Source organism: Emydura macquarii, unplaced genomic scaffold (genome assembly GCF_026122565.2).
Source record: "Emydura macquarii macquarii isolate MOO-44397 ecotype Brisbane River unplaced genomic scaffold, CSIRO-AGI_Emac_v2 contig_1253, whole genome shotgun sequence".
Lineage (NCBI taxonomy): Eukaryota > Metazoa > Chordata > Testudines > Chelidae > Emydura > Emydura macquarii.
In genome coordinates this window covers 81,570,247-81,581,296 of record NW_027131390.1, presented here as the reverse complement: position 1 = coordinate 81,581,296, position 11,050 = coordinate 81,570,247, and the positions used below count along the sequence as shown (strand labels likewise).

General features: G+C 40.0%; 1 protein-coding gene across 3 annotated transcripts in view; it reads right to left on the bottom strand.

Moving 5' to 3' along the window:
- Window positions 1-3,123: 3,123 nt before the first annotated feature.
- RBMS1 (RNA binding motif single stranded interacting protein 1) overlaps window positions 3,124-11,050 on the bottom strand; it is a 185,116-nt gene continuing 177,189 nt past the window's right edge. For 2 of the 3 annotated variants that reach the window (XM_067549374.1, XM_067549376.1), the window contains exons 12-14: window positions 10,232-10,312; window positions 8,509-8,591; window positions 3,124-5,655 (exon numbers count right to left, since the gene is read on the bottom strand). In XM_067549374.1, coding sequence (XP_067405475.1) covers window positions 8,514-8,591; window positions 10,232-10,312 — 159 coding nt within the window. In that variant the 3' untranslated portion in view covers window positions 3,124-5,655; window positions 8,509-8,513. The remainder of the gene's footprint in view (window positions 5,656-8,508; window positions 8,592-10,231; window positions 10,313-11,050) is intronic. The other variant, XM_067549375.1, reaches the window with a different exon arrangement.

Below are 11,050 nucleotides of genomic sequence, written 5' to 3'. Positions count from 1 at the left end.
ACTTTCTCTGTACCTTCTTTGCCATGGGAGGTAGAGAGGCAGGGATTTGCCATAAAGACCTCATATAGTGTCCCATATGGTCTTTATCAGTGGAAGGGCGACTCTGAAGTGACCTGCCAGGGCAAGGATGTCAACAATGAGGTCCGCTCCCTCTGCGATCTCCTCCACTTGGAGTGCCATATTCTGAGCCACTTTGTGAAACAGCTCCTGGTGAGCCTTGCTGCCGTCAGCCGTAAGTGCAGCCACTGCTCCTGCCACAGCTTCATCTGGTGATGAAGAGGAAGAAGCTTTGATGGGCACCATGCCTCCTTCTTGCCCTTCGGCATCCAAAGGGTCATGCAGTGTAGCTTTCTTGTCCTCGGTGCCCTGGTCAACAGTGGTGTTTGGCCTGGCGCCACACAGCAAACTCCTGACAGCATGTGATGGTCGGGCTCAGATGTTGGAGATGAGTGAGAGCAAACTCCCCGAATGGGATCCTTGCATCTGGTGGAATGCCCACGGGGTTCAAAATAGCCACTGAGACAGCATCTACCATTGAGGAAGCCATGGCACCAAAAGGGGGTGTGCAACCTTGACCCTCTAGGGTCTGCTCGAGTGGTGTTGGCTCCTCCTTGAGGTATACAACTCCGTCTTGGAGTCTGAGAACTGCTCGCTCCCGGAAACCATGGTGGTACGGTGCTAGATGGTGCTGGGGAGTGGTGCTGTGGGGAAGGTGACCATGCCACCATGGCAGGTTTGCCCTTAAATGGTGCCATAGCTCTTCTTGGGGTCCTGTTCCCGCCTGGGAGGGGGTGATGGTGTCATGCCTTCGATGAGCTCCCTTATTCCCTCAGAGGTCTTTGGCATGGAGGGGAGGTGCAACTCCTCCTCTCTCTCTGGGCGGGGAGTCCAAGGGCCCCGGACTTGATGGGCCCCTCTGCAGGGATGAAGTCGACAGTGCCATGCCTGGGGGTTTGGGACTGGCATGGCCCGGTGTGGATTGCACTTTGCGTGAATCTTTACACCCGAATGACATCAGCACTGGCGAGCATCTTCTGTCCATCTTTTTTTTTTACATGGTACCGGGGATTGGGAGCAGGTGCCATGCTTCGCTACATGCCGAGTCCCTTGATGCCGAAAAATTGGTGCCATGAGTCTCTAAGCATAGAGTCCTTTCTTGGCACTGTATCCCATAGTGATGCTGGTGCGCTCTGCACCGATGCTGAAGTGCTCAGTCTTGGCTCTGCCAGACTTTGCTCTGTAGGTCGGAGAGCCGACTCCGTAAGCAAAAACTTAAATCTCTGGCTTCCTTCCTTTTGGGTCCTGGGACGGAAACCTCTGCAGATCTTGCAATGTTGATGCATCTCTCTCAAGCACTTGAGGCACATTGAGTGCGGATCATTTCTGGGCATAAGTTTCGTACAGGCCCTGCAAGCTTTGAAGCCAGGTATTCCCAGGCCCCTGAGGTGAGGAGGTGCTAACTATGTTTATCCTAAAAACTAACACAACTAAGTATCAACTATTTACAGGTACTTAAAGAAATTTTACTGGGGAAGAGCTTGCAAAGCAAGAGAAGTGATGTTCCAGTGACTGTCATGGGCAATAAGAAGGAATTGAAGAGGCGGAGGATCAGCAGGGCCTTTTATACGGCGCATTGAGGGTGTAACTCGAGGGGTCATTAGAGCCCAACCCTGCCCATTCCACTAGGGGAAAACCTTCCAGCAAACTATGCAGGTGGTGCATGCACACCTACTTGGAATCGACATGAGCAAGCACTCAAAGAAAAATAAATGAATACTACTTAATATGAATACTACTTAATCATTCCATTTAACTTGAGAATGATAGTGAGGAGAAAAGGAAGAAGGTCCCTCAAATCTGTGTAAACCTTCATGCCCATTTAATTTTAGATGGGTGAATTGTTGAACCACAGTTAAGGTGAACAGCTCGGCAAAGCAGTAAACACAGCATACATTCACTTACACATCTCTCTAAATTGTATTTATCCTTAATTAGTATGCAGTATAGTTCAATCTTTTCATTTATGCAAGAAGAATTAGTACTCAAGGATGTTCCTTTATTATATAAGTCTAAGTCCCCATCCCCCAACCCCAGTGACAAACTGGAACTCAAAGTTCCTTTGATCAGCTCCACAAGGGAAAAATCATGCTATCAGCAATCCTGGATGCCACTACATCTGTTTGGGAGCGTGGTACACAACCTAGCCTTAAGAGCTGCTTCTCAAAAAGTACCTGACACAGGAAGTTTTCTATGGTGGCGTTACAGGCTAAGCTCTTCCTTATTTAAATAAATAAATAAATAAAAAACCCAAGGATGTTTCCAAGGAGAGGGAAAGTAACAAAAATGGCTACAGCATGACTCTGTCTGCTTCACACCATATCTACGACATCCCAGAAATAGCTATATTTTGGATATTTGACTGTTTAATCTTTGGTGGGGGAAAACAGTTTTTGATATTTTAGTGTAAGTTATTTGTTTTAGAAAGCTTAACTCTGGAGCAGGACAGCATACACAACATATGCAACAGCATCTCTTGCTACAGATAGCACAATTAGGGAGAAATGTCTTTAAAACATCAGTTTGGGTCCATCTGTATGTTTTCTTTTTCCATCTCTCTTTCAGACCGAGACTGAAGGTGACCAATTAACATCACACAATTGCACTAAAGTGATGCTTATGCTCTGAGTGAAATTCACTGGGATTGCACTTCTCAAGGCAATTTGATTCACGGCAGTTGGTACTGGCAAAGCACTTTTATGCAGCAGTGTGATGCTAGTCACTGTAACTGTTAAATCCCATGTTGCTTGCAGACTTCCTACGGAGAAAGATGGGCCTGAGTTTACTATTACATGTGTGGAGCTGGACTGAGGCAAAAAAGGGCACAGCTTTTGCATTCAAATCAGTTATTTGATATAACAACTGTTTTAACTATAATTTCCTGTTTTCTCTTAAAGAACAATAAATGACTTGTAGTTTGAGAAAGTTAAAATTTAATTTTAATGAAACATTCAGGGGGAAGGGAGGGAAAGGGGAGTTTCCGAAAAGCAGAATCCAATTTTGAGCATTTCAAAATGAAGAAACACCAAAGTTTCACCATAATCTGTTTGGAGCCTGTCCATCCACCAGATATAGTTAGAACTGAAGAGAAACAAGGCATTTTCTTTTTTGGATCTTTTTTATTCAAAAGTTTTCAAAAGAAATAAAACAGAAAAAAGCTAACACTCTAATCAAATGTACAGTTCAAAAATGTCTTTTGGCATTTAACAGTCCTATGAAACAAAACTACAGAGTTATCTTGAACCGGACAAATAAGTTACCACTGGCAAGTTTGTGGCACTAGAAAAACAAACATAAAAAATTAACTCTCTTGATCATATAGATATCTCTATGAAAATCTTTTTTTTTTTTCAATCTGTACAAAAGGTCTTTCTTCATAAATTAATTTTTTTTATAATTTAATGGCTGACTACTATGTGATGTTTAAGTAACTGATTATTTCTTTATGTACAGAGGTTAAATTTCCCAAATCTTACCCAGAAATGAGTATGGCACTTAGTTCAGACATTTCTAGCAGCAGCTCTTCCCTCCCTCTAACACAGCTATCATATTGCAATTTTAACTAATGCAAAAAAATATCAAGTAATGAGAGATCCAAGTATGGCAATATACCAGATACAGGGAAGGTGCTGCAGGAAGTCTGGACTTTTACAAAGCAGTAATATTCCAGGGAGCATAGAACCAATAATACCACAACTTTTTTTTTTTTTAAAAAAAAGAAAAAACAAACATCTCTTATGACTATGTAATTCACTAGAATCTACACTTCTCAGAGCAGCAATTTACTTTTGAAACTATGAAATGTCACTGACCTCTATACTCCAATACGCACACACTTTAAAAACTACAAATACTTGAATGAAGTCACTGCTTAGTGCCTAGCTCCTGAACTAGGATGATTTGGTCTGTGGAAACAGGGAGGGCCAGCAACCTGTCCCAATACAAAAAGAAATGAACTCTGAGGTAGATAACTGATCATATACAGCTGACCAGACAAGTACACAGTCTTGGAAGACAACTTAATTTCCCATTTGATTGAAAACATACGCAATCGTCATAAAAGAGCTTTAATAGCAGTGAGTGATCTAATAGGTAAAATACAAATAACTGTGTATTTATGTATCAGGAATTTCATAGTTTCAAAATTGGTTTTCTTTACACTTAACACTTGTAGTGATGATGTAAAGTGTGGCACTGCTTGGATCCAAGTCTTCCTTCATGCTTTTTTGTGTCCATACGTCAATTAAAATTATAAAACCTAAATGTACAAAAAAAGGCACATTCTCCTAACCGCAAACTGGTCCGGCAAAAATAAAGAATACAGAAGACGTAATGCTGAGACAAATCAGAATTATTGGTTACTGGCTCTTTGTTCTTTGGTAAAGTTACCTTTAAAAGTGCCAAGTCTTTTTATTTTTATTTACCTACTATAGAGAGCTAGTATCCAATCAATTATGCTTCTACTTAAATCTCAGCTTATGTTTGAAAACAAGTCCTTAGCTTTTGCCATTTTGCTGTAATAGCAACTTTTCTGTTTGCTAGGTCTCAGCACAATCATCATTCTAAAGCACTATCATTAGTATAAAGGAAGGACAAAAACATTCTGTGATATCCCACCCCAAAAATCCCACTCTACCTACACTAAAACTAGAACATCAAGTTAGTTTCTGAAAAAGGCAAAAAAAAGATTTTACATTGCGCCATACAGCAGAATTCCTAAATCATTCAAACTATCAGAGGAAACTATTGGCATATGGCCTTACAAACAATTTATCCTATTAAAATTCCCCCCGTCAGAAAATGTGTTTCACACAAAACGTTTTTCCCCTTTGCATTTCACTACCTTACATATTATGTGAAAAATCATTAAAAACACCTACTACACATTAAAAAAGCCAAATTTTCTGCAATTTTTATTGACTACCTTTTAAAAGCCCTATGCTGCTGTTTTACAAGGCATAATAGACCAGCTCATTTGGTCAAAGCATTCTACACCATTAGTTTGGACTACTTACTGAAACAGCTACAGCATGAAAGATTTAAGGCAAATTGGAATTTATAGAAAAGGATAAGACACTTCACACTACGTTCAAAGAAAAACGAAAAGCTAAGAGAACAGACACTAATTGCAACACTGCACTGTAGCAACACTCACATACTGCAAGCACAGAACATCATCTTCGATGTTTTACTATTTTAAACTTCAGAAAACCCATTTCATACAATAAAAAAACAAAAGAAACAAAAACAAAAACAAAAAATAAACCAAAAAGCAAATTCTGTCATGCACGTGAGTAAGTCTTCGTGGTCATCTGTGCATACCCAGAAATTTGAAAAAAAAACTGCGTCATAACACTTGATAAAAATTTTCTTACTAAAATAAACCTGTTCACAGGAACAGCTACTAGATGAATTTAAGGATTTTTTATGCACCTTATAGAACTTATAGCAAAAATAGTTTTAGTTGATTTCATTATAAATAACGTTTTCAAGAACCTGTGCAAAACTGTCAATAATTCCTAAAGCACAATTGATCAGTAAAATCCATGATTGTTTCAGCCTTTGCACCATTCTCCAGGCAAGAGCAACATTGGATATCTGCAACAGAGAAAAGGCAAAACTAGAGCAGAGTTATTTTTGCATTTAGTCTTCCACTGTAGGTATCTATGAACTAAATTGTTTCTTACCTCATAGTTTTGAAGCAACCAAGTGAGCCCATGTGCATACTTGACAACTGATCAGGGAGGTGCCAAGTGCCCTGGGAGTTGAGAATGCTCAGCACCTGCCCAGATAAGCTGTAATTTGGCAAAGCGCCTATCCTGTATTTTTTTCCTCACATACAACCCCACTGAGTCCCCACTGGGAGTTCGGCTTGCTGATTGCCTAGGCTAGAGAGATCTTGCACTCAATCTACTGATTTTCTGTGCTTTCTTTTTTTTTAAATTGACTACTTGGCACAACAAGTGAAGGGAGTGAGCTCAATCCTATGCTTACAAGGCTTGATCCAATGCTCATTGAAGTTGCTGGAAACCTTTTCACTAAATTTCAATGGACACTGGAGCAGCCCCATACATAGAGAGTTTACACTGCTATGGGTACTGAGCTAATGCAAAAATATTATAGCTAGTTCTTAAAGATCTTCAGCTCATGGTCATGTATCCCAAAACAAGATCAAGTCCATTATTTGAGAGATTGCATTTTCATGAGTACCACAACCATTATAATAAAGGCCTTATCTTAAAGTGTCAAAATGCCTTTTAAAAACACTGGTAACTTTTAGGGAAGGTGCTGTAACACTTAGTATCAGAGAGGGCTGTTGAAGGAGAAGCACAATATATCTCTGATCAATTGCACTAGCTAGTGTAACATTCTAGCTGTCACTTATTACTTATTTAAAAGGGCCTCGACATTGACATTTATCATAACATTCTTAAAAATGCATTATGACCATCAGAAAAGAGTGGCCACCATTTAAAAAGTCAGCATTTACCAAGAGTAACAACATCACTGTATCTGAGACACTAAGTTTTCCCTACACTTAGAATGGGAAATAACTGTGTGTCAAATGCTGAGGTTTTGTTGTTGTTTTAAATGGCAACTACTCTTGGTACATTCATGGGGAGGAACATTATTTTGCAGATTCAGTTTAATAATATTAACACCCCTCTCCGCTCTACCATTCATTACTTATAGGAACCATATTGACTCTCAGTGCATGTAAACACTGATAATAATGCTTCCTACGACATTACATGCCTGCAATATTGATTTTTAAGGGGCTTGTTCAGCGTTTCCAACTGTGATTACTATAATATGCCTCAGAGAAACTAGGTAGTAGATTTATCATTTCTTCAAGGGGCCAAATGCTGTCCCCTCTGCTCTGTGAACATGCAAGGTCACAAAGCAATGGAGATGATACTGATCTGTTGGTAGGGGCAGGATATGAAGAGCAGGACTTTGGTTCCCTGTGGTGCCATGGATCACTGCCTGGAAGCAGCAGCAATCTCCACAGGCCCACAGAAATGGCTTCGGGCAAGGCCATGCATCTGAACTGATATGATCCACAAGCCAGATGCCCTGAACTGGAAGCATGCAGGGACCATGGTGCAGTAACAGTTTACAGGATGTGCCTGGGTAATCGGGAAGTGTAGGATGCAGGCCCCTCATCCCCATGAGGAAGAATGGGGATGTGCACGTTACAAACACACAGGCAAGTTCACTATTATGTGGCATGTGGCATCAGAGAAAATGGACTACCCAATTTGATTCTATGACAATTTTTAGACTAGAGTGTATAAGAAATTCTTATCTGAATACTTGGGATGAGAGCAGTGTTACCCGTTACCACATAACAATCTTGACCTGGAAAAGCAAAGGTAACTCAGATATGTATGTATCAGCACATATGTGAATGTGCACTAGTAAAACAAGATATAGTTCAGAAGGAAAGGGTCATATGTGCAGAAACTGAACAATCATAAAACTGCTAGTGCTTTCTGTGTTCAGGGAGGTTTCTAATAAACCTGTGTAATGAGAGCTACAGAAATGAGCTTTTATGAACCTTTCAGGGCACAGAAACAATGCACCAGGAGATACACTTTCTAGTGTATTAATAAAGTTCTTTCAATGTGAAGTCTTACAAAACTTTACAAAAATTTATGCAACTGAAATGTATGGTTTACCATGGTTGAGGGGAAGACATAGCAGAGAAGAACTGAATTCCAGGAGCTTAGGTCTTGGAAGGATGGAAAGAAAAAAATAGAATGCTGGGGAAATTGTGGATGCAAATAACACTAAAGATGGCAAGCAATAAAAAGCAGTGCTACATGGAAGGGATTCCAATCCAAGCAAATGAGCGACTTAACAAGGAAAGCAAATGAAACATGCTCTATGAAAAGGAAAAGGGTAACTAACACTGAGAAAATTTAAACCAGGACTAACACTTTGTTGACCAGTCTGTTTCTTTCTGCGGTAAAAGACGTGGAAGGGGAATATTTACAAGTGAAACTCAACAAGGATTTCCTTGAGGAGATTCCACTGCATCATCCCGCTGGGGTGGCATTGCTCCTTTGTGGGAAAGCCACTTCCAAACCTGGTATCCCCCTCCCTTTTTTTTAGTGCTGGAATTCAAACTGTTCTTTGCACAAGTCTGTAGTCTGAAGCAAAGCACTGACACCTCAAGGTGAACGAGTTAAGGCAGAATGGGGTGCAATCATGCAACAAAGAAACTACTAATAAATTATTACAGATAATTCATTAAGGGCCTAATCCTGAAGCCTTTACTCCATTTTTTTCTAATTTCTTACTCTGGCAAAACGCAAATTGACTTCAGACTCTGGCCCTGAATTATTAGCAGTTTTATTTAGATTATATAATTGTTGTAAACTGCAGTATATTGTACATTTAGTTTTGAATTCATATCCTTTTCAGAGTAACATGAAAAGCACCTACCTCAGTTATTTGTTTTGCTGATACGTATATGGAGAATGATCACTGGACGTCTCTACTGTAACCTGCTGTTGACCACTAGCTTCCTGTAAAAGAGGAAAAAAGGGTTGAGACATGGTGTCTGGCAATACTAGCTAGAGCCTACATTTTCCAAAATGATAGAGATTTTGGATGCCTCTGTATTCTGTTGTGCAACCTGAGAGACTTGACTTGGCCTGACTTTCAGAAAGTGTTAAGCACCGTCTCCCTCCCTCTTTGTAAAAAATCAGGCACCTCTCTAAGGTTTCTCAAGTTGGGCACCCAAAATCTGATGCATCCAAAAATCATTAGTCAACTTGGTCTTCATTTTTATTTATAATGGAAGATCTAATGAAATATAAAATGATCAAGTGCATATTCTATTTTTTAAATTGCTATAGTGATAACTAGACAATGTGATGTGATGAACCGAATAGAACTGCACAAACATATATAAAAAAAAGAGTGAATAAATTCTAACATATTTGCTATAGACCACTACAAGTCACCATCTTTGTGCTGGGAGTCAGTGTGAAGAACACAGGAGACTTCTGTATTCCTATAAACTCTGTGTCTATCGGCTGGACTATTGTAGTGTGGCTGTCTCTATGGAACACTAAGGGTTAATTCAGCAGGTGCTCTCAACACATACCCCAGTAACCAGGCAATGACTAATTTAACTGCTAGACACAAAATAGTTGAGGTAGCATCTTTTATTGAACCAACTTCTGATGGTGAGAGAGACAAGCTTTCAAGCTTACACAGAGCTCTTCTTTAGAAGTTGGTCCAATAAAAGATATAACCTCACCCACCTTGTCTCTCCAATATCCTGGGACCTACACAGCTACAACAACACTGCATAATTCAACTGCTGGTACTGAGAAGACCAATACAGTGAATCCGTCATTGGAAGTCTGCCTCTGACCCATTTGCGGAGATGCGTAAATCATGCTGACCAGGGTCAAGAGTCTCAGGACAAAGACTCTGAAACGGATAAAAGATGGCCCGTGAACTTGGGACTGTGGGAAGAGGGAGATAAAATAAACAGACTAGTGAATGAGAGGCTGACTGCAGGAGTGTACTGTAATTTGCCTTGTCCAGCCCCAATGTTGGGGATGTTTGGGATAAGTGGGGCCTATCTAAATTTGCAAGGAAATGCTAAGGTTTATGTAAGGTAATACGCATATAGGCATTTTGTTCTTTAATCCTTTTCCTTCTCATGGATAATACTTTGTTTTGAACAAGCTATTCTCTGTCAATACTTTTTTCATACTGGTCACAGGCTCCCAGTCAGAAGTCTAAGCAGGGGACCTGCTGAGGACATGATTGGTGGACAGGAGTAGTGTAAATTGTGGGATTCCACCCTGAGAGAGTTACAGGCCTGCAACTGGGAAAAAGTGCCCAAGGAGAGACTAAGAACAGACAAAAGAACAGCTCACCTGGACCTGCAACAAGCAATCACATCTCACAAGCTAAGCAGAGCTGGGCTGGGTCGCTGCTTGGATGGAAGAACTATCTACTGGAAGTTCATATTGGCGCAGTACATTTATTAGATGAAAATAATGACAGTGTGGTAGTTTTATTAAACTCCATTTGTACTCAAAGGTCATACATAATGTAAAGTTTTCATCTGTGTGTTTTTTTGCCTGAAAAAAACACATGCAACAATTGTGGCTGTAATATCCTGCCTCTTATAAAATTTACCAACCTCAACAGGAACAGCTGCTGTCTGAACATGTGTATACTGGGGTATGTAGGCTCCTTGCATAGCTGTTGTGGCAGGCATGTACTAAAAAGACAGAGACAATACACTCAGCTAAAATAAAATCTGACGAACACCTAAGAATATTCAGAATATATCAGAACCCATAAGGATTTTTAAAAAATACATATTTGAGTGCTCTGGTAGGGAAGAGGATTCAAAGCAAGCTTTAACTAAAATCAATCACCAGTGCAGAAAGGTGAGGTGTATTCCACCCAGCGGTGTTGTTATACAGACTCAGCTTTGGCCTTCAGAGACAAAGAGTTTAAGTATTTTCCTTTCATATAAATTCCAGTCTGCGCCTTTTTCTTAACAGTATGTACCCCAAAGAGGAAGGATGATCTTATGGTTAAGGAACTGGACTGTGACAGGAAATCTGGGTCAATTTCTTGTTCTGCCATACACTGTCTGACTTTGAACAAGGCTCTTAACTCTCTGTGCCTCAATTTCACATCTGTGAACACTGGAGATAATATTTCTCTGCTATGCAGAGGTGTTATGAGGATAAATGCATTTATGTTTGAGAGGTGTCAAGAAAATACAGTGACGGAGGCCAGGCTTTATCTAATTAAAGTATGCCAGGTATTTTTATTAATATAGTGTATTTATTTCCACAAAGAATACAGTTTAAACTAGGAAGCTCATGGTATTCCATTACGTCAGTGGTTCAAATCTAGCTCAAGTCAATAATGAGCAAAAGTTACCATCAGATGAGTCTCTTCAATCATCTATATGAAATAAATTGGTATAAATACGTCTCTATGT